The sequence below is a fragment of the Oncorhynchus clarkii genome, chromosome 23 (genome assembly GCF_045791955.1).
Source record: "Oncorhynchus clarkii lewisi isolate Uvic-CL-2024 chromosome 23, UVic_Ocla_1.0, whole genome shotgun sequence".
NCBI lineage: Eukaryota > Metazoa > Chordata > Actinopteri > Salmoniformes > Salmonidae > Oncorhynchus > Oncorhynchus clarkii.
In genome coordinates this window covers 43917659-43941480 of record NC_092169.1, presented here as the reverse complement: position 1 = coordinate 43941480, position 23822 = coordinate 43917659, and the positions used below count along the sequence as shown (strand labels likewise).

Here is a 23822-nt window from a genome sequence, read left to right as displayed (position 1 = left end):
AAAGATGGACAAATGATTACTGAAAGGTCTACATTTATTTATTTCTACTATCCTAAGAATTTTTGTTTTGTGATTGTAAGAATATTACAGTTTCTGAATATTGTGGATCTCTTTTGTTTGGGACAAATCCTCTAGAACAAAAATGAATAGCTAGTGACTATATTTCTCCTGAGACAAAATAATGAACAACCTCGTCCCAAAACCAGACTGAAAATAATTATGGTTGATCCCTGTCTAGCAAATGAACTGACTGTCACTGAACTGATACTTTATTATGTTACGAGGGATAACAGCTGAACGTAGACAGATGTCTTATTAGGTCACTTGAATCACATTTACACAACATACAATAATTCAAAGCTGTTAATAAAACTTTGATTCATTTTATTTAAAATGTACAATATATATTCTCATCATTCACCAACTCTGTTGACCACATACAATATATTTAAAGGGGTTAGGGTTAACCCCTTTAGGCACCATTTAAATTAGACATTTGCTGCTATGAACAGCCAGGGAGCCAGTAGGAAATATTTCATTGCTATTGTACAATGACATTTAGAAATTCTCCTGATTTTCAATGCCATGTCCCATATGATCAGTGTTCAACATAAATATGAACCAGTCCTTCACTGGGCTTTCTTTCTACAAGCATACAGGTACATTGGTGCAGGATTATGGTCCAGCCTGCTCTGATGGAGTCCCTTCCTGTGCTCCTTGGACCAAGTCATTTAGTGTTGAGAACATGGTGATGTCGGCAGGCTGCAGACCCATCTTCTGAATCTATCATGGGAAACAAACATCAATATGGTATTAGAAGCTTACCATCACAACAATCATTCTGGGGATTTTCCTGACATGCATTCCTTCCTTCCCACTGTTTGAGTTAAACAGGCTGTCTTTCTAAAACATAGTCAAAGGACAATGACAAGATACGGTTGGTGTTCTCTAACAGGGTGAACCCTACCTGCTCTCCCAGGTACTCCACATCCAAAGCCAGCTGCAGGCGGATCTTGCTGTCGTCTGTGGGGCCTCCGGTGGTGCCTGTCGTGTTGGTGGTCACTGTTTTCCTTGCTTGCTTCAGTCTCTTTAAACTCTCCTCCATTTTTTTCACAGAACTCAAAACATCTGATATGGTTTCAAAATATCTGCCCAAAGTCAAGATGGAAAATTACAGACTTCTGTGCTTGGTGGCGCAGAACAAAAAGCTACTTAAGTTAGTGCGGTTGACTGCCATCGAATTCAATTCAATGCTAGTTGGTGACCTTGTGTGGTGCCATTCTTTGGACAAAACATTGTGACTCACTGCATTGACCCTAGAGGGAGCAAGCAGAAGACTACACCTAAAATGTTATTAAATATTATTTTAACACAATACAAGGACTAAAAACTAAGGCATGCATTCAATGTAGAATATTTATATGTGGACCAGAATTCGCCTTACAAGATCTCCTTTTCCCATTCAGCAGTCGCCAGTATACTCTAGTTATGTGTTTCCCAACTCCGGTCCTCCAGTATCCCCAACAGTACAAGCATAGCTGATTCTACTTGTCAACAAGTTGAATCAGGTGTTTTTGTCTGGGGTTAACTTCTTTGGGACAGGGGGCAGCATTTTCACTTTTGATGAACAGCGTGCCCAGAGTAAACTGCCTCCTACTCAGTCCCAGATGCTAATATATGCATATTATTATTATTATTTGATAGAAAACACTCTGAAGTTTCTAAAACTGTTTGAATGATGTCTGTGAGTATAACAGAACTCATATGACAGGCAAAAACCTGAGAAAAAATCCAAACAGGAAGTGGGAAATCTGAGGTTTGTAGTTTTTGAACTCAGACCCTATCAAATACACAGTGGGATATGGGTAATTTTGCACGTTCTAAGGTTTCCACTAGATGTCAACCGCCTTTAGAACATTGTTTCAGGCTTCTACTGTGAAGTGGGAGCGAATGAGAGCTGTGTGACTAAGGGGTCTGGCATTAGCCTCGTTCTCAGTCATGCGAGGTCTCTCTCATTCCATTGCTTTTCTACAGGCTATGGAATTCTCCAGTTGGAACATTATTGAACATTTATGATAAAAACATTCTAAAGATTGATTCCAGACTTAGTTTGGCAAGTTTCTTTGACCTGTAATATAACTTTTTTAACTTTTCGTCCGACTGGCCCTGAACGCGCGTTTTGATTTGTTTACCAAATGCCCTAACAAAAGAAACTATTTGGACATAAATTATGGACATTATCGAACAAAACAAACATTTATTGTGGAACTGCGATTCCTGGGAGTGCATTCTGATGAAGATCATCAAAGGTAAGTGAATATTTATAATGCTATTTTTGACTAATGTTGACTGCGCAACATGGAGGATATTTATATTGGCTGGTTTGGGCTCTGAGTGCCGTACTCAGATTATGCTTTTTCTGTAAAGTTAAAAAAAAATCTGACACAGCGGTTGCATTAAGGAGAAGTGTATCTAAAGATCCATGGATAACACTTGAATTTTCATCAACATTTGTAATGAGTATTTCTGTGAATTCATGTGGCTCTCTGCACAATCACCACATGTTTTAGAACTACTGAACGTAACACGCCAATGTTAAATTTGATTTTTTAAATATAAATATGCACTTTATCGAACAAAACATACAGGTATTGTGTAACATGAAGTCCTATGAGTGTCATCTGATGAAGATCATCAAAGGTTAGTGATACATTTTATCTCTATTTGTGCTTTTTGTGACTCCTCCCTTTGGCTGGAAAAATGGCTGGGTTTTTCTGTGAGTTGGTGGTGACCTAACATAATCGTTTGTGGAGCTTTCGCTGTAAAGCATTTTTGAAATCAGACACTGTGGCTGGATTAACAAGAATTGTATCTTTAAAATGGTGCCTAATACTTGTAAGTTTGAGAAATTTGATTTATCAGATTTCTGTTGATTTATGTTTGGCGGCCTGCAATTTCATTGGCTGTTGGCGAGGGGTTCCGTCCTAGACAGGTTAAAAACAAAAGCGTGTGCTGTTGGGGATACTGGAGGATTGGAGATGTGTAGGCAACTACAGCAGTGTTACTCAGGAAGTCTAACAGACAGCAGAGTCCCCCTACCTGTGAGTGCAGTCATTGAGTGTGATCCGTAGCCAGTCCTGGGAGATGGAGGGCTTCACCATGTCTTTGGAGTCGCTCAGGAGCTGGTGCAGCGGCCGCAGGGCGTTGTCCATGTAGGCAGAGGCTCTGGAGGGAAGTTCCTATACAAGGGATGAAGAACAGGCACGTTTTCAAGCCTGTGAGTGTGGAGGGTGGTGCACTCTTCAGTATTTTGGTACTGTACAGCAGATGTTCTCTAATAATCTCAGCAACGTTGAAGCCTAATGGGACCATTGTTCCATTGTTCTGAGAAGAAGGGACCTGAGGGGCGGGCTGTCTCACCTTGTTGGTCCTGCGGTACAGTCGGGGGACTTCAGAAGCACTCTTCAGGAAGCGGAAGCACCTCTCGGTTAAATGCTGAGTCATCTTGCGGTTCACGGTGGGAATGCAGCCAGACAGGGAGGCTTTGGAGTCTTCTAGGGCCTCTGGAGAGAGAACACAAGGCAGGGAGGGACACTTGTCAAAAAGGCAATCAAAAGGCAATATATCAACTAACATGCAGTAAGAGCTGATGGAATAAGTACCATGATTAAACACTTGTCTGGAACAACGTATCATCTTTCAAGCATGACGATGACATACCTGCAACAATTACAAAGTTGTTGTACCCAATGATCTCCAGTCTCTGCTTAATCATCTCAGAAAGTTCTGTAATCTGTGAGAAAGGCAAACTTTTAATAGTCAAGAAAAATATGAACAAATTAAGGTTCATGCAATAGCATGTCTAATGTTGCCTAACCCTAAAAGCAACTGTTAAAAACAGCATTATTAAGATTTGTGTCAATTCCGTTTGGCTTCTAGGTAAGGTAAATACAATACAAAACTGCATTGGCTTGTTGTGATTGGCCAATATCACTAACTGGTCTTGTGATTGGTCCATACCACTTGAAAATAAAAGAGAGCCGCACACTCTAGGAGCTCAGATGCAAAAATGTAATTACCAACGTTTCAACAGCCAAGCTGTCTTCATCAGGGTATAATCAGCTTGGCTGTCGAAACGTTGGTAATTACATTTTTGCATCTGAGCTCCTAGAGTGTGCGGCTCTCTTTTATTTTCAAGTTTTCTACTCCGCTAACCAGCACCTCGTCTTAATAGGTGTGCGTTTCTTTTTCTTCTAGATGGTCCATACCACTACCTGGTCTTGTAGTTGGTTCACATCAGAGGCTATAAAGACCAGCTGTTTGGTGGAGAGGGTTGCTGGGCTGCCGCTCTCGCTGCCCCCATCATCCTGAGAGGTGCGGCTGGACGTGGAGGAGGCGGAGCTGGGGAGGAGCCTCACGGGGTCTTTACTGACCTCCGTGGAGGGAGATTTAGTCAGCATCTAGGAGACAGGGTCCAGAAACACCAATCATGACAACTTAATGTGACCAGCATTTCCTTTCATAGGACTCATTTAAAATACTGGAATACTGACACTGCAGGCTACATTGAACACTAGATTAATAGAGGTATCACTGAATCTATAGACACTATGCACACTATCACTAATATTGTAGTGGAAAGGTTGGGTTGCCATGTTGGAGGAAGGTTGGATTGCCATGTTGGAGGCTGTACCTCAGTGAGGAACTTGGAGTAGCGTGAGATCAGCTGCAGGGTGAGCTTCCAGAAGCGGTGAACCAGCGGGGGCAGATAGACCTTCTCCGCCCAGCACCTGACCAAGCTGTTCCACAGCACTTGGGACACCAGCAGGTGATAGGAGCTGCCTGCTGAGGAAGAGAGAGTGTATAGGGAGGAAGAGAGATAGTGTTGGGAGGGTGGGGGGGAGGAAGAGAGAGTGTAGGAAGGGAGAAAATAATTGAAGCCATCAGGTAATATTGTATATTATGGTAATGACTAATAAAATAACTTATCCATTTGTATATTTAAAAAATATATTTTTTACTTTTATTTAACTAGGCAAATCAGTTAAGAACAAATTCTTATTTACAATGATGGCCTAACCCGGCCAAACCCTAACCTGGACGACGGTGGGCCAATTGTGCACCGCCCTATGGGACTCCCAATCACGGCTGGTTGTGATACAGCCTGGAATCGAACCAGGGTCTGTCGTGTTATTACAGTTGGATATAGCTACTAACCTGGTGCTGCCTCTAACCCATCAGCAACAGCATTCTCTAAACATGCAGCAATTTCCTTGTACCTGTGACAGAGATGGGGAACAATAGGTCAATGCCTGGCTGTTGAACACATTTAAGCTAGCTTGCTGTTCTATGAGCAAAACAGTTGGAATTGATCAAAAACATGTCGTTGTTTTTATTACAGAGTGTTGAGTATGTGCAGCATGATGTACATTCCATTGTAAAATGTGCCGGGGTTGACAAACAGTGCAAGGCAGAGTGTCCAACAACCTTCACGTTGACTCTAGAGAAAATCAATATTCCCTTAGAGGGAGTATTCATCAGGCCTTACGCAAAAAAACAGACTTGTGTTGGACACAATGCTAAAGTACCTCTCAAATCTGACAACATATTATGACGCATAGCCCGTAAATATCTTCTTCTTATCTGTAACAACATATAATGTGGACAGCACAATATCCAGGAAGTAAAATGGATGACTGGACATCAGTAGGGTAGGTGACAATTATAAAGGGAGCAAAATCCAAAGCGTTTTTGTTGTAGATATTCTTGTTAATAGATTTCAGAATACATCAATTCATGCAAGTTTTAAAATTAACATGAAATGAATTAAATAAAAAGGAAACACCCCCTGCCAGGGAGGTTACCAGAGCATATCAGTTCTGACAGCACTGTGGCAGATTGAGTTGTTGAGGTGACACTACTGTAATGCATGCACATAACTGGGTCAGTACAGGAAGCACAGAGGTCAAAGGTCATGGAGCAATCAATCAATCAAATGTATTTATGAAGCCCTTCTTACGTCAGCTGATGTCACAAAGTGCTATACAGAACCCATGCCTAAAACCTCAAACAGCAAGCAATGCAGGAGCACACAGCTATTCACCTGAGCTGGAAGTAGATAGGTAGGTTCCACTTGTTGTGGAAGCTCTGATAGGAGGCGTGAGCTCTCAGTCTCCTCACACTGGCTTGGGAGCCACACTGTCTCTCAAACTTTCTCACAAAGTCAATGCTGATAGTGTATCTCTGCAAAATACAAACATGAACCGAATGAGAATGTAGCCTCCCTCTCCTACTTGTACAGACTAGGACTTCTCAGGGTCAGCGTTTACCCTACTATTCTATTTCCAAGCTCTGTTGGATTTTTGTTGTTGTTGCTTTGACAGTTTTGATGCCAGAGGAACATGATTGGGTACGTACGTCATAAAAGGTGTCAGGGTTGCCCACATTGAAGAGAGATGCGATTCTCTCCTCGATACCTTTGATGATTTCTGGCCACACTGAGTTCACCAAGAAGTCGTATCCCGGGACGATGTCTGCCTTCTCACTGGACAGACAGCCGAAAGCAAAGACATGAGAAAGAACAAACAAGAAATTCATAGATAATGAATGGTTAACCACCATTCTACCATATACTTTCTGAGTTGTGAACGCATAACTACTATTTTACCACGTACTTTCTGGATAATGAAAGCGCAACTACCATTTTACCACGTACTTCAAGGTTATGAACATGTAACTACCATTCTAACGTGAACTTTCTAGGTTATGAACACGTAACAACCATTCTACTGTGAACTTTCTAGGTTATGAATGCATAACTACCATTTTACCACATACTTTCTGGGTTATGAATGAGTAACTACCATTCTACCATGTACTTTCTAGATTTTAAATGCGTAACTACCATTCTACCATGTACTTTCTAGATTTTAAATGCGTAACTACCATTCTAGGTTTTGCATGTGTAACTACCATTTTACCATGTACTTTCTAGGTTATGAATGCGTAAATACCATTTTACAACATACTTTGAGTTTTCAACGTGTAACTACCATTTTACGACGTACTTTCTAGGTTATGAATGCACAACTACCATTCTACCATGTACTTTCTAGGTTTGAACGTGTAACAACCATTCTACCGTGTACTTTCTGGGTTTTCAACGTGTAACTACCATTCTACCATGTACTTTCTGGGTTTTCAATGTGTAACTACCATTCTACCATGTACTTTCTGGGTTTTCAATGTGTAACTACCATTCTACCATGTACTTTCTGGGTTTTTGAATGTGTAACTACCATTCTACCATGTACTTTCTGGGTTTTCAATGTGTAACTACCATTCTGTCATGTACTTTCTGGGTTTTCAATGTGTAACTACCATTCTGTCATGTACTTTCTGGGTGTTCAATGTGTAACTACCATTCTACCATGTACTTTCTGGGTTTTCAATGTGTAACTACCATTCTACCATGTACTTTCTGGGTTTTCAATGTGTAACTACCATTCTGTCATGTACTTTCTGGGTTTTCAATGTGTAACTACCATTCTACCATGTACTTTCTGGGTTTTCAATGTGTAACTACCATTCTGTCATGTACTTTCTGGGTTTTCAATGTGTAACTACCATTCTGTCATGTACTTTCTGGGTTTTCAATGTGTAACTACCATTCTACCATGTACTTTCTGGGTTTTCAATGTGTAACTACCATTCTACCATGTACTTTCTGGGTTTTCAATGTGTAACTACCATTCTGTCATGTACTTTCTGGGTTTTCAATGTGTAACTACCATTCTACCATGTACTTTCTGGGTTTTCAATGTGAAACTACCATTCTGTCATGTACTTTCTGGGTTTTCAATGTGTAACTACCATTCTACCATGTACTTTCTGGGTTTTCAATGTGTAACTAACATTCTACCATGTACTTTCTGGGTTTTCAATGTGTAACTACCATTCTGTCATGTACTTTCTGGGTTTTCAATGTGTAACTACCATTCTACCATGTACTTTCTGGGTTTTCAATGTGTAACTACCATTCTGTCATGTACCTTCTGGGTTTTCAATGTGTAACTACTATTCTACCATGTACTTTCTGGGTTTTCAATGTGAAACTACCATTCTGTCATGTACTTTCTGGGTTTTCAATGTGTAACTACCATTCTACCATGTACTTTCTGGGTTTTCAATGTGTAACTACCATTCTGTCATGTACTTTCTGGGTTTTCAATGTGTAACTACCATTCTGTCATGTACTTTCTGGGTTTTCAATGTGTAACTACCATTCTACCATGTACTTTCTGGGTTTTCAATGTGTAACTACCATTCTGTCATGTACTTTCTGGGTGTTCAATGTGTAACTACCATTCTACCATGTACTTTCTGGGTTTTCAATGTGTAACCACCATTCTACCATGTACTTTCTGGGTTTTCAATGTGTAACTACCATTCTGTCATGTACTTTCTGGGTTTTCAATGTGTAACTACCATTCTGTCATGTACTTTCTGGGTTTTCAATGTGTAACTACCATTCTACCATGTACTTTCTGGGTTTTCAATGTGTAACTACCATTCTACCATGTACTTTCTGGGTTTTCAATGTGTAACTACCATTCTGTCATGTACTTTCTGGGTTTTCAATGTGTAACTACCATTCTACCATGTACTTTCTGGGTTTTCAATGTGTAACTACCATTCTACCATGTACTTTCTGGGTTTTCAATGTGTAACTACCATTCTACCATGTACTTTCTGGGTTTTCAATGTGTAACTACCATTCTGTCATGTACTTTCTGGGTTTTCAATGTGTAACTACCATTCTACCATGTACTTTCTGGGTTTTCAATGTGTAACTACCATTCTGTCATGTACTTTCTGGGTTTTCAATGTGTAACTACCATTCTGTCATGTACTTTCTGGGTTTTCAATGTGTAACTACCATTCTGTCATGTACTTTCTGGGTTTTCAATGTGGAACTACCATTCTACCATGTACTTTCTGGGTTTTCAATGTGTAACTACCATTCTACCATGTACTTTCTGGGTTTTCAATGTGTAACTACCATTCTGTCATGTACTTTCTGGGTTTTCAATGTGTAACTACCATTCTACCATGTACTTTCTGGGTTTTCAATGTGTAACTACCATTCTACCATGTACTTTCTGGGTTTTCAATGTGTAACTACCATTCTGTCATGTACTTTCTGGGTTTTCAATGTGTAACTACCATTCTGTCATGTACTTTCTGGGTTTTCAATGTGTAACTACCATTCTACCATGTACTTTCTGGGTTTTCAATGTGTAACTACCATTCTGTCATGTACTTTCTTATATCTGAAGGGAGAGAAGCATTTAGAACTTTGCCTTTGTGGACAGCTATGGGACTTACCTTGAAATGACCATTCCAGTCACCTCGCGCAGCAGTCTACAGTGATGTGGCACAAACTGTAGGAGCTTGGTGTACAATATTTGAAGGCCATTGGGGGTGGACTTGACAAACTGTTCAACAATGACCTGTTGATAACAAAATAGTAACTGAAGTACTGTTTCTATAGAGAGGGAAACATTGACTTCATCTCCGAAGCAGAACACGGCACAAAGTTATTGAACTGTCAATTTCTGCATCGTTTCACAAAGATATTGGTGAGCTGGGCACTAAGAGCTGGATTATCAGAAACAAGATAAAGCCTATTTCTGGATATAAAAGCAAATAAAATTCAGTTTTTAAGTCCAGGAGTAGGTTCAATCTGGGTACGGGACACCAGCACTAAATGCTCTTCTGATCTTGATGGTTCAGATAAAACACAACCTCACCATGTCCATATAGGGCTTGACCAGGACTTGTCCCACCAGTGCCTCTGCGTCCCTGGTCTTGTCGATGGTGGCATAGGTGCGTAGGCAGTGACGCACAATGTCCACGTTGGAGGTCTGGAGGCCCTGTATGAGGAGCCCCTCCAAAGACTGCTGTAGTGTGGACGTGATGCCAGAAATACGCTACAACACAAGTCGTACACAGACACAGTGTCAGTAAAGGGATGTTTACAATGGACAGGCATAGTGTCAGTAAAGGGATGTTTACAATGGACAGGCATGGACAGACACAGTGCCAGTAAAGGGATGTTTACAATGGACAGGCATGGCCATTTTCAGCCATTAACCTTCTAGTTTGTGTACTGAAAATCAACTCCACAAATCCAATGGGGCCGTCAATAGTGAATGATGTGACGGGACGTACAGGCCTGACTTTGTCCAGCAGGGGCATGCCCTTGCTTTGGACAGCATGGAACTGCAGCTGGTTGAACTCTGTGGCAATCCGCTCCAGAATCTGGCCAGCTAAGAGAGGACTACAAAGCAAAAGAAACGGCAAACTTCATCATTAACTGAGATACATCCGCATGGGTAAATAGACTGTATCCATCATTAATAACAGCGATACAGTTGAAGTCAGAAGTTTACATATACCTCTGCCAAATACATTTAAACTCAGTTTTTCACAATTCCTGACATTTAATCCTAGTAAAAATGTCCTGTCTTAGGTCAGTTAGGATCACCACTATATTCTAAGAATGTGAAATGTCAGAATAATTAGTAGAGTGATTTGTTTCAGCTTTTATTTCTTTCATCACATTCCTCAAAAGTTTACATACACTCAATTAGTATTTGGTAGCAACGCCTTTAAAATGGTTTAACTTGGGTCAAACATTTCAGGTAGCCTTCCACAAGCTTCCCACAATAAATTGGGTGAATTCTGGCCCATTCCTCCTGACAGAGCTGGTGTAACTGAGTCAGGTTTGTAGGCCTCCTTGCTCCTTGATCATTATGGCCAAACAGTTCTACTTTTGTTTCATCAGACCAGAGGACATTTCTCCAAAAAGTACGATCTTTGTCCTCATGTGCAGTTGCCTGGCTTTTTTATGGTGGTTTTGGAGCAGTAGCTTCTTGCTGATCGACCTTTCAGGTTATGTCAATATAGGACTTATTTTTACTGTGGATATAGATACTTTTGTACCCGTTTCCTCCAGCATCTTCACAAGGTCCTTTGCTGTTGTTCTGGGATTGATTTGCACTTTTCGTACCATGGTACGTTCTTCTCTAGGAGACCGAACGCGCCTCCTTCCTGAGTGGTATGACGGCTGCATGGTCCCATGGTGTTTATACTTGCGTACTATTGTTTGTATAGATGAACGTGGAACCTTCAGGGGTTTGGAAATTGCTCCCAAGGATGAACCAGGCTTGTGGAGGTCTACAATGTTTTTTTCTGAGATCTTGGCTGACTTCTTTTGATTTTCCCATGATGTCAAGCAAAGAGGCACTGAGTTTGAAAGTAGGCATTGAAATACATCCACAGGTACACCTCCAAATGACTCAAATGATGTCAATTAGCCTACCAGAAGCTTCTAAAGCCATGACATAATTTTCTGGAATTTTCCAAGCTGTTTAAAGGCACAGTCAACTTGATGTATGTAAACTTCTGACCCACTGGAATTGTGATAGTGAATTATAAGTGAAATAATCTGTCTGTACAGCAACCATAAGTGTATGTAAGTGTATATAAACTTCCGACTCCAACTGTACATCCGTATGGTAAATAGACTGTATTCTTCATTAACAGATACATTCGTATGGTAAATAGACTGTATTCATCATTAACAGATACAGTGCCTTGCGAAAGTATTCGGCCCCCTTGAACTTTGCGACCTTTTGCCACATTTCAGGCTTCAAACATAAAGATATAAAACTGTATTTTTTTGTGAAGAATCAACATCAAGTGGGACACAATCATGAAGTGGAACGACATTTATTGGATATTTCTAACTTTTTTAACAAATCAAAAACGGAAAAATTGGGCGTGCAAAATTATTCAGCCCCCTTAAGTTAATACTTTGTAGCGCCACCTTTTGCTGCGATTACAGCTGTAAGTCGCTTGGGGTATGTCTCTATCAGTTTTGCACATCGAGAGACTGAAATGTTTTCCCATTCCTCCTTGCAAAACAGCTCGAGCTCAGTGAGGTTGGATGGAGAGCATTTGTGAACAGCAGTTTTCAGTTCTTTCCACAGATTCTCGATTGGATTCAGGTCTGGACTTTGACTTGGCCATTCTAACACCTGGATATGTTTATTTTTGAACCATTCCATTGTAGATTTTGCTTTATGTTTTGGATCATTGTCTTGTTGGAAGACAAATCTCCGTCCCAGTCTCAGGTCTTTTGCAGACTCCATCAGGTTTTCTTCCAGAATGGTCCTGTATTTGGCTCCATCCATCTTCCCATCAATTTTAACCATCTTTCCTGTCCCTGCTGAAGAAAAGCAGGCCCAAACCATGATGCTGCCACCACCATGTTTGACAGTGGGGATGGTGTGTTCAGTGTGATGAGCTGTGTTGCTTTTACGCCAAACATAACGTTTTGCATTGTTGCCAAAAAGTTCAATTTTGGTTTCATCTGACCAGAGCACCTTCTTCCACATGTTTGGTGTGTCTCCCAGGTGGCTTGTGGCAAACTTTAAACGACACTTTTTATGGATATCTTTAAGAAATGGCTTTCTTCTTGCCACTCTTTCATAAGGCCAGATTTGTGCAATATACGACTGATTGTTGTCCTATGGACAGAGTCTCCCACCTCAGCTGTAGATCTCTGCAGTTCATCCAGAGTGATCATGGGCCTCTTGGCTGCATCTCTGATCAGTCTTCTCCTTGTATGAGCTGAAAGTTTAGAGGGATGGCCAGGTCTTGGTAGATTTGCAGTGGTCTGATACTCCTTCCATTTCAATATTATCGCTTGCACAGTGCTCCTTGGGATGTTTAAAGCTTGGGAAATCTTTTTGTATCCAAATCCGGCTTTAAACTTCTTCACAACAGTATCTCGGACCTGCCTGGTGTGTTCCTTGTTCTTCATGATGCTCTCTGCGCTTTTAACGGACCTCTGAGACTATCACAGTGCAGGTGCATTTATACGGAGACTTGATTACACACAGGTGGATTGTATTTATCATCATTAGTCATTTAGGTCAACATTGGATCATTCAGAGATCCTCACTGAACTTCTGGAGAGAGTTTGCTGCACTGAAAGTAAAGGGGCTGAATAATTTTGCACGCCCAATTTTTCAGTTTTTGATTTGTTAAAGAAGTTTGCAATATCCAATAAATGTCGTTCCACTTCATGATTGTGTCCCACTTGTTGTTGATTCTTCACAAAAAAATACAGTTTTATATCTTTATGTTTGAAGCCTGAAATGTGGCAAAAGGTCGCAAAGTTCAAGGGGGCCGAATACTTTCGCAAGGCACTGTACATTCGTATGGTAAATAGCCTGTATTCTTCATTAACAGATACATCCGTATGGTAAATAGCCTGTGTCAAATCAGCAAAAAGCTGATGCAATCTCTTTTTAAACGGACCTGCTCATCTCAAGAGATGTCCAGTCTTTTGAGTTCTGAGAATGTAGGATTTTTTCAATCTTCTCTACTGATCGAACAACTTGTATGAGTTTCATGACATTGATCTGGTTTAAACGAAGAAAAGAGAAACATGACAGTTTAAAGAAATTCGTCTATCTTTTCTTTGAATCATAATCTTTTGTCTAAATTAATTGCAAAAGTGTACGCATCCAGCTACACACATACAAATGTACTGTATGTCATAGAAAAACTATTGTTTGAAATGGTAGACATAAGGTTAACAAACCTTTTTGTTTTGCAAATCATCTTGCTTGGATAGCTGGTTGTCAATGGCTTGGACCACCTCATTTACAGATGTTCTCAAGTTCTGAGAAGTAAAAAGGACACCAACACAACACACAAAAACAGGACAACATGTGTGGCCGAGTCAACAGAAATAAGACAACGCGTGTGACCAAGTCAACAGAAATAGGACAGCGTGTGTGACCAAGTCAACAGAAATAGGACAGCGCGTGTAACCAAGTCAACAGAAAAAGGACAACACGTGACCAAGTCAACAGAAATAGGACAACGTGTGTGACCAAGTCAGAAATAGGACAGCGTGTGTGACCAAGTCAACAGAAATAGGACAGCGCGTGTGACCATGTCAACAGAAAAAGGACAACACGTGACCAAGTCAACAGAAATAGGACAGCGTGTGTGACCAAGTCAACAGAAATAGGACAACACGTGACCAAGTCAACAGAAATAGGACAGCATGTGTGACCAAGTCAACAGAAATAGGACAGCGTGTGTGACCAAGTCAACAGAAATAGGACAGAGTGTGTAACCAAGTCAACAGAAATAGGACAGCGTGTGTAACCAAGTCAACAGAAATAGGACAGCGTGTGTGACCAAGTCAACAGAAAAAGGACAGCGCGTGTGACCAAGTCAACAGAAATAGGACAGCGCGTGTGACCAAGTCAACAGAAATAGGACAGCGTGTGTGACCAAGTCAACAGAAAAAGGACAAAATGTGACCAAGTCAACAGAAACAAGACAACGTGTGTGACCAAGTCAACAGAAATAGGACAGCGCGTGTGACCAAGTCAACAGAAATAGGACAGCGTGTGTGACCAAGTCACCAGAAAAAGGACAAAATGTGACCAAGTCAACAGAAAAAGGACAACACGTGACCAAGTCAACAGAAAAAGGACAAAATGTGACCAAGTCAACAGAAATAGGAAACATTTGTGACCAAGTCAACAGAAAAAGGACAGCTCGTGTGACCAAGTCAACAGAAAAAGGACAACATGTGACCAAGTCAAAAGAAAAAGGACAGCGCGTGTGACCAAGTCAACAGAAAAAGGACAACACGTGACCAAGTCAACAGAAAAAGGACAACATGTGACCAAGTCAACAGAAATAGGACAGCGTGTGTGACCAAGTCAACAGAAATAGGACAGCGCGTGTGACCAAGTCAACAGAAATAGGACAGCGTGTGTGACCAAGTCAACAGAAATAGGACAGCGTGTGTGACCAAGTCAACAGAAAAAGGACAACATGTGACCAAGTCAACAGAAATAAGACAACGTGTGTGACCAAGTCAACAGAAATAGGACAGCGCGTGTGACCAAGTCAACAGAAATAGGACAGCGCGTGTGACCAAGTCAACAGAAATAGGACAGCGTGTGTGACCAAGTCAACAGAAATAGGACAGCGTGTGTGACCAAGTCAACAGAAATAGGACAACATGTGACCAAGTCAACAGAAATAAGACAACGTGTGTGACCAAGTCAACAGAAATAGGACAGCGCGTGTGACCAAGTCAACAGAAATAGGACAGCGTGTGTGACCAAGTCAACAGAAAAAGGACAAAATGTGACCAAGTCAACAGAAAAAGGACAACACGTGACCAAGTCAACAGAAAAAGGACAAAATGTGACCAAGTCAACAGAAATAGGACAACATGTGTGACCAAGTCAACAGAAAAAGGACAGCTCGTGTGACCAAGTCAACAGAAAAAGGACAACATGTGACCAAGTCAACAGAAAAAGGACAGCGCGTGTGACCAAGTCAACAGAAAAAGGACAACACGTGACCAAGTCAACAGAAAAAGGACAACATGTGACCAAGTCAACAGAAATAGGACAGCGTGTGTGACCAAGTCAACAGAAATAGGACAGCGCGTGTGACCAAGTCAACAGAAATAGGACAGCGTGTGTGACCAAGTCAACAGAAAAAGGACAGCTTGTGTGACCAAGTCAACAGAAATAGGACAGTGTGTGTGGCCAAGTCAACAGAAATAGGACAGCGCGTGTGACCAAGTCAACAGAAATAGGACAGCGTGTGTGACCAAGTCAACAGAAATAGGACAGCGCGTGTGACCAAGTCAACAGAAAAAGGACAACACGTGACCAAGTCAACAGAAAAAGGACAACATGTGACCAAGTCAACAGAAATAGGACAGTGTGTGTGGCCAAGTCAACAGAAATAGGACAGTGTGTGTGGCCAAGTCAACATAAATAGGACAGCGTGTGTGACCAAGTCAACAGAAATAGGACAGCGTGTGTGACCAAGTCAACAGAAATAGGACAGCGTGTGTGACCAAGTCAACAGAAATAGGACAACACGTGACCAAGTCAACAGAAAAAGGACAAAATGTGACCAAGTCAACAGAAATAGGACAGCGTGTGACCAAGTCAACAGAAAAAGGACAACACGTGACCAAGTCAACAGAAATAAGACAACGTGTGTGACCAAGTCAACAGAAATAGGACAGCGCGTGTGACCAAGTCAACAGAAATAGGACAGCGCGTGTGACCAAGTCAACAGAAATAGGACAGCGTGTGTGACCAAGTCAACAGAAATAGGACAGCGCGTGTAACCAAGTCAACAGAAAAAGGACAACACGTGACCAAGTCAATAGAAATAGGACAACGTGTGTGACCAAGTCAGAAATAGGACAGCGTGTGTGACCAAGTCAACAGAAATAGGACAGCGCGTGTGACCAAGTCAACAGAAAAAAGACAACACGTGACCAAGTCAACAGAAATAGGACAACACGTGACCAAGTCAACAGAAATAGGACAACACGTGACCAAGTCAACAGAAATAGGACAGCGCGTGTGACCAAGTCAACAGAAATAGGACAGCGTGTGTGACCAAGTCAACAGAAATAGGACAGCGTGTGTGACCAAGTCAACAGAAATAGGACAGCGTGTGTAACCAAGTCAACAGAAATAGGACAGCGTGTGTGACCAAGTCAACAGAAAAAGGACAGCGCGTGTGACCAAGTCAACAGAAATAGGACAGCGTGTGTGACCAAGTCAACAGAAAAAGGACAACACGTGACCAAGTCAACAGAAATAGGACAGCGTGTGTGACCAAGTCAACAGAAAAAGGACAGCGCGTGTGACCAAGTCAACAGAAATAGGACAGCGTGTGTGACCAAGTCAACAGAAAAAGGACAACATGTGACCAAGTCAACAGAAATAAGACAACGTGTGTGACCAAGTCAACAGAAATAGGACAGCGCGTGTGACCAAGTCAACAGAAATAGGACAGCGTGTGTGACCAAGTCAACAGAAAAAGGACAAAATGTGACCAAGTCAACAGAAATAGGACAACATGTGTGACCAAGTCAACAGAAAAAGGACAGCTCGTGTGACCAAGTCAACAGAAAAAGGACAACATGTGACCAAGTCAACAGAAAAAGGACAGCGCGTGTGACCAAGTCAACAGAAAAAGGACAACACGTGACCAAGTCAACAGAAAAAGGACAACATGTGACCAAGTCAACAGAAATAGGACAGCGTGTGTGACCAAGTCAACAGAAAAAGGACAAAATGTGACCAAGTCAACAGAAAAAGGACAACACGTGACCAAGTCAACAGAAAAAGGACAAAATGTGACCAAGTCAACAGAAATAGGACAACATGTGTGACCAAGTCAACAGAAAAAGGACAGCTCGTGTGACCAAGTCAACAGAAAAAGGACAACATGTGACCAAGTTAACAGAAAAAGGACAGTGCGTGTGACCAAGTCAACAGAAAAAGGACAACACGTGACCAAGTCATCAGAAAAAGGACAACATGTGACCAAGTCAACAGAAATAGGACAGCGTGTGTGACCAAGTCAACAGAAATAGGACAGCGTGTGTGACCAAGTCAACAGAAATAGGACAGCGCGTGTGACCAAGTCAACAGAAAAAGGACAACACGTGACCAAGTCAACAGAAAAAGGACAACATGTGACCAAGTCAACAGAAATAGGACAGTGTGTGTGGCCAAGTCAACAGAAATAGGACAGTGTGTGTGGCCAAGTCAACATAAATAGGACAGCGTGTGTGACCAAGTCAACAGAAATAGGACAGCGTGTGTGACCAAGTCAACAGAAATAGGACAGCGTGTGTGACCAAGTCAACAGAAATAGGACAACACGTGACCAAGTCAACAGAAAAAGGACAAAATGTGACCAAGTCAACAGAAATAGGACAGCGTGTGACCAAGTCAACAGAAAAAGGACAAAATGTGACCAAGTCAACAGAAATAGGACAGCGTGTGACCAAGTCAACAGAAAAAGGACAACACGTGACCAAGTCAACAGAAATAAGACAACGTGTGTGACCAAGTCAACAGAAATAGGACAGCGCGTGTGACCAAGTCAACAGAAATAGGACAGCGCGTGTGACCAAGTCAACAGAAATAGGACAACACGTGACCAAGTCAACAGAAAAAGGACAACATGTGACCAAGTCAACAGAAATAGGACAGCGTGTGTGACCAAGTCAACAGAAATAGGACAGCGCGTGTGACCAAGTCAACAGAAATAGGACAGCGTGTGTGACCAAGTCAACAGAAAAAGGACAGCTTGTGTGACCAAGTCAACAGAAATAGGACAGTGTGTGTGGCCAAGTCAACAGAAATAGGACAGCGCGTGTGACCAAGTCAACAGAAATAGGACAGCGTGTGTGACCAAGTCAACAGAAATAGGACAGCGCGTGTGACCAAGTCAACAGAAAAAGGACAACACGTGACCAAGTCAACAGAAAAAGGACAACATGTGACCAAGTCAACAGAAATAGGACAGTGTGTGTGGCCAAGTCAACAGAAATAGGACAGTGTGTGTGGCCAAGTCAACATAAATAGGACAGCGTGTGTGACCAAGTCAACAGAAATAGGACAGCGTGTGTGACCAAGTCAACAGAAATAGGACAGCGTGTGTGACCAAGTCAACAGAAATAGGACAACACGTGACCAAGTCAACAGAAAAAGGACAAAATGTGACCAAGTCAACAGAAATAGGACAGCGTGTGACCAAGTCAACAGAAAAAGGACAACACGTGACCAAGTCAACAGAAATAAGACAACGTGTGTGACCAAGTCAACAGAAATAGGACAGCGCGTGTGACCAAGTCAACAGAAATAGGACAGCGCGTGTGACCAAGTCAACAGAAATAGGACAGCGTGTGTGACCAAGTCAACAGAAATAGGACAGCGCGTGTAACCAAGTCAACAGAAAAAGGACAACACGTGACCAAGTCAATAGAAATAGGACAACGTGTGTGACCAAGTCAGAAATAGGACAGCGTGTGTGACCAAGTCAACAGAAATAGGACAGCGCGTGTGACCAAGTCAACAGAAAAAAGACAACACGTGACCAAGTCAACAGAAATAGGACAACACGTGACCAAGTCAACAGAAATAGGACAACACGTGACCAAGTCAACAGAAATAGGACAGCGCGTGTGACCAAGTCAACAGAAATAGGACAGCGTGTGTGACCAAGTCAACAGAAATAGGACAGCGTGTGTGACCAAGTCAACAGAAATAGGACAGCGTGTGTAACCAAGTCAACAGAAATAGGACAGCGTGTGTGACCAAGTCAACAGAAAAAGGACAGCGCGTGTGACCAAGTCAACAGAAATAGGACAGCGTGTGTGACCAAGTCAACAGAAAAAGGACAACACGTGACCAAGTCAACAGAAATAGGACAGCGTGTGTGACCAAGTCAACAGAAAAAGGACAGCGCGTGTGACCAAGTCAACAGAAATAGGACAGCGTGTGTGACCAAGTCAACAGAAAAAGGACAACATGTGACCAAGTCAACAGAAATAAGACAACGTGTGTGACCAAGTCAACAGAAATAGGACAGCGCGTGTGACCAAGTCAACAGAAATAGGACAGCGTGTGTGACCAAGTCAACAGAAAAAGGACAAAATGTGACCAAGTCAACAGAAATAGGACAACATGTGTGACCAAGTCAACAGAAAAAGGACAGCTCGTGTGACCAAGTCAACAGAAAAAGGACAACATGTGACCAAGTCAACAGAAAAAGGACAGCGCGTGTGACCAAGTCAACAGAAAAAGGACAACACGTGACCAAGTCAACAGAAAAAGGACAACATGTGACCAAGTCAACAGAAATAGGACAGCGTGTGTGACCAAGTCAACAGAAAAAGGACAAAATGTGACCAAGTCAACAGAAAAAGGACAACACGTGACCAAGTCAACAGAAAAAGGACAAAATGTGACCAAGTCAACAGAAATAGGACAACATGTGTGACCAAGTCAACAGAAAAAGGACAGCTCGTGTGACCAAGTCAACAGAAAAAGGACAACATGTGACCAAGTTAACAGAAAAAGGACAGTGCGTGTGACCAAGTCAACAGAAAAAGGACAACACGTGACCAAGTCAACAGAAAAAGGACAACATGTGACCAAGTCAACAGAAATAGGACAGCGTGTGTGACCAAGTCAACAGAAATAGGACAGCGTGTGTGACCAAGTCAACAGAAATAGGACAGCGCGTGTGACCAAGTCAACAGAAAAAGGACAACACGTGACCAAGTCAACAGAAAAAGGACAACATGTGACCAAGTCAACAGAAATAGGACAGTGTGTGTGGCCAAGTCAACAGAAATAGGACAGTGTGTGTGGCCAAGTCAACATAAATAGGACAGCGTGTGTGACCAAGTCAACAGAAATAGGACAGCGTGTGTGACCAAGTCAACAGAAATAGGACAGCGTGTGTGACCAAGTCAACAGAAATAGGACAACACGTGACCAAGTCAACAGAAAAAGGACAAAATGTGACCAAGTCAACAGAAATAGGACAGCGTGTGACCAAGTCAACAGAAAAAGGACAAAATGTGACCAAGTCAACAGAAATAGGACAGCGTGTGACCAAGTCAACAGAAAAAGGACAACACGTGACCAAGTCAACAGAAATAAGACAACGTGTGTGACCAAGTCAACAGAAATAGGACAGCGCGTGTGACCAAGTCAACAGAAATAGGACAGCGCGTGTGACCAAGTCAACAGAAATAGGACAGCGTGTGTGACCAAGTCAACAGAAATAGGACAGCGCGTGTAACCAAGTCAACAGAAAAAGGACAACACGTGACCAAGTCAACAGAAATAGGACAACGTGTGTGACCAAGTCAGAAATAGGACAGCGTGTGTGACCAAGTCAACAGAAATAGGACAGCGCGTGTGACCAAGTCAACAGAAAAAAGACAACACGTGACCAAGTCAACAGAAATAGGACAGCGTGTGTGACCAAGTCAACAGAAATAGGACAACACGTGACCAAGTCAACAGAAATAGGACAACACGTGACCAAGTCAACAGAAATAGGACAGCGCGTGTGACCAAGTCAACAGAAATAGGACAGCGTGTGTGACCAAGTCAACAGAAATAGGACAGCGTGTGTGACCAAGTCAACAGAAATAGGACAGCGTGTGTAACCAAGTCAACAGAAATAGGACAGCGTGTGTGACCAAGTCAACAGAAAAAGGACATCGCGTGTGACCAAGTCAACAGAAATAGGACAGCGTGTGTGACCAAGTCAACAGAAAAAGGACAACACGTGACCAAGTCAACAGAAATAGGACAGCGTGTGTGACCAAGTCAACAGAAAAAGGACAGCGCGTGTGACCAAGTCAACAGAAATAGGACAGCGTGTGTGACCAAGTCAACAGAAAAAGGACAACATGTGACCAAGTCAACAGAAATAAGACAACGTGTGTGACCAAGTCAACAGAAATAGGACAGCGCGTGTGACCAAGTCAACAGAAATAGGACAGCGTGTGTGACCAAGTCAACAGAAAAAGGACAAAATGTGACCAAGTCAACAGAAATAGGACAACATGTGTGACCAAGTCAACAGAAAAAGGACAGCTCGTGTGACCAAGTCAACAGAAAAAGGACAACATGTGACCAAGTCAACAGAAAAAGGACAGCGCGTGTGACCAAGTCAACAGAAAAAGGACAACACGTGACCAAGTCAACAGAAAAAGGACAACATGTGACCAAGTCAACAGAAATAGGACAGCGTGTGTGACCAAGTCAACAGAAATAGGACAGCGCGTGTGACCAAGTCAACAGAAATAGGACAGCGTGTGTGACCAAGTCAACAGAAAAAGGACAGCTTGTGTGACCAAGTCAACAGAAATAGGACAGTGTGTGTGGCCAAGTCAACATAAATAGGACAGCGCGTGTGACCAAGTCAACAGAAATAGGACAGCGTGTGTGACCAAGTCAACAGAAATAGGACAGCGCGTGTGACCAAGTCAACAGAAAAAGGACAACACGTGACCAAGTCAACAGAAAAAGGACAACATGTGACCAAGTCAACAGAAATAGGACAGTGTGTGTGGCCAAGTCAACAGAAATAGGACAGTGTGTGTGGCCAAGTCAACATAAATAGGACAGCGTGTGTGACCAAGTCAACAGAAATAGGACAACACGTGACCAAGTCAACAGAAAAAGGACAACATGTGACCAAGTCAACAGAAATAGGACAGTGTGTGTGGCCAAGTCAACAGAAAAAGGACAACACGTGACCAAGTCAACAGAAATAGGACAGCGTGTGTGGCCAAGTCAACAGAAATAGGACAGCGTGTGTGACCAAGTCAACAGAAATACGACAGCGTGTGTGACCAAGTCAACAGAAATAGGACAGCATGTGTGACCAAGTCAACAGAAATAGGACAACGTGTGTGACCAAGTCAACAGAAATAGGACAACACGTGACCAAGTCAACAGAAAAAGGACAAAATGTGACCAAGTCAACAGAAATGAAGGTAAATCCAATTGATCATAATATGAAAAAAATAGAGTGAAACAGAGCACATACCAGCACCTCTTCACGCAACTGACCCAGTGGTACTGATAGCTGGTTCAGGGCTTTGTCCATTCCAACCTAAATAAATGATATCCATTATTATCTAGCTACTGTAGCTATTAGGCCTATTTGACATGTAAAAGTCCTGATCCTAGCTGATCCTACCAACTGTTAGGAAGAACAAACTGACATCATCATTATCCTACATCTATCTATATTGAGCAGATTCCTGCTGTTGCTCTCAGTTGCTCCTAGTTTCTTTTGAGTGACATCATCGTAAAATATGATTGCTATTTTGTTATTTGGCTGAAAATGCATGGTTGTAAACATTCCCTAATGCAGCTTATGGGTGGGGGACACTGCAGCATCTTGAACGCGTCAGCCATAGAAACTCACCAGATTGGTGGAGAGGTTGACAAAGTCAGCATAGTCTTTATTGATGAGCTCAACCATGGCTGTTTTGAGCTGTTTGTAATACATCTCAAGGTCCTCGCGCATCTCCTCCAGTTGGACATGCTTTCTGCAATCTGCAACAAACTGATCCACGTCGAAGTCATCCTGAATGCAACAGATGATGTAAACATGTCATGAATGATCATGTAGTTAGTTAGCTAGCTAGCTAAGATTATGCAAATGACGTACAGCAGAAACTAACTTGCCATTTCTAATAGGGTTTAGGTAGATAAATACTACGAGACAAACTTATATAAGTCGTTTCATAACAAGTGATGAAGCCAGTTTGGCTGATCACTGCTAGCTAACCTATGGCATTGCTAGCCAGCTAGCTAGTTTCAAAAGGCAAATTCTTACCTTCATAAACACGTCCTTGTCGAAACACAGAGAATCCGGCCCCTTTGGCAGATTCATCTTTCTTTTGTACTATCTTTGAAATCAGAAAAGGCTGGACATGTAGTTATACTATAAAGTAACGAATGTTGCAAAATACTTTCTGAAGAATGACAGAGGGGAGAAGACAAAGTATACTTCCGCAAACATGACAGGGTACCACACCAAAAAGCAAGATGACTTCCGCGAACCAGTCTACTGCACCCCCCACAGGGCACTAAGGGGAGCGCTGCTTGGGTTTTTCAAAAAATATGGTGGTCTTAAAAATAAATATCTTATCCTGCTGTTGTGTTCCTTTCCACATAAATTCATTAAACGTTTTCAAAACTGATTTGAAAGAGTTCATGTAATTACATTGTCTGAATAAACGAATGCATTAATAATACATTAATAAACGAACGCATTAGTCAAACATGTGTTTTATATTCGTATCATAAGCAATACACAATTGATGGGGTATATGCATTTTCTAACCG

At 42.0% G+C, this 23822-nt stretch overlaps 1 protein-coding gene across 4 annotated transcripts; it reads right to left on the bottom strand.

Annotated features, from left to right (window-relative positions):
- Nucleotides 1-363: 363 nt before the first annotated feature.
- On the bottom strand, nucleotides 364-23519 carry LOC139381789 (conserved oligomeric Golgi complex subunit 2-like). Of its 4 annotated transcripts, none has more exons than XM_071125546.1 (18): nucleotides 23311-23519; nucleotides 22897-23058; nucleotides 22513-22578; nucleotides 13679-13759; nucleotides 13393-13496; nucleotides 10234-10342; nucleotides 9813-9992; nucleotides 9388-9512; nucleotides 6418-6544; nucleotides 6104-6243; nucleotides 5218-5279; nucleotides 4694-4845; nucleotides 4275-4460; nucleotides 3721-3793; nucleotides 3421-3563; nucleotides 3100-3239; nucleotides 968-1148; nucleotides 364-783 (listed from the first exon to the last, which is right to left on the bottom strand). In XM_071125546.1, exons 1-18 carry the CDS (start codon nucleotides 23365-23367, stop codon nucleotides 676-678), a joined length of 2196 nt encoding a protein of 731 aa, XP_070981647.1. In that variant the 5' UTR covers nucleotides 23368-23519; the 3' UTR covers nucleotides 364-675. The 4 variants fall into 4 exon arrangements, with proteins under 4 accessions (XP_070981647.1, XP_070981648.1, XP_070981649.1 ...); XM_071125547.1 differs by having other exon boundaries at nucleotides 4694-4842; nucleotides 23311-23512; XM_071125548.1 differs by lacking the exon at nucleotides 22513-22578 and having other exon boundaries at nucleotides 23311-23494.
- Nucleotides 23520-23822: the final 303 nt, after the last annotated feature.

Coding starts and splice junctions, on each gene's coding strand:
- LOC139381789 (XM_071125546.1), bottom strand. CDS start 23,367: ATGAATCTGCCAAAGGGGCCGGATTCTCTGTGTTTCGACAAGGACGTG. Junction 6,244..6,417: donor ACCCTGACACCTTTTATGAC/GTACGTACCCAA, acceptor TGTATTTTGCAG/AGATACACTATCAGCATTGA. Junction 4,461..4,693: donor ACTCCAAGTTCCTCACTGAG/GTACAGCCTCCA, acceptor CCTGTCTCCTAG/ATGCTGACTAAATCTCCCTC.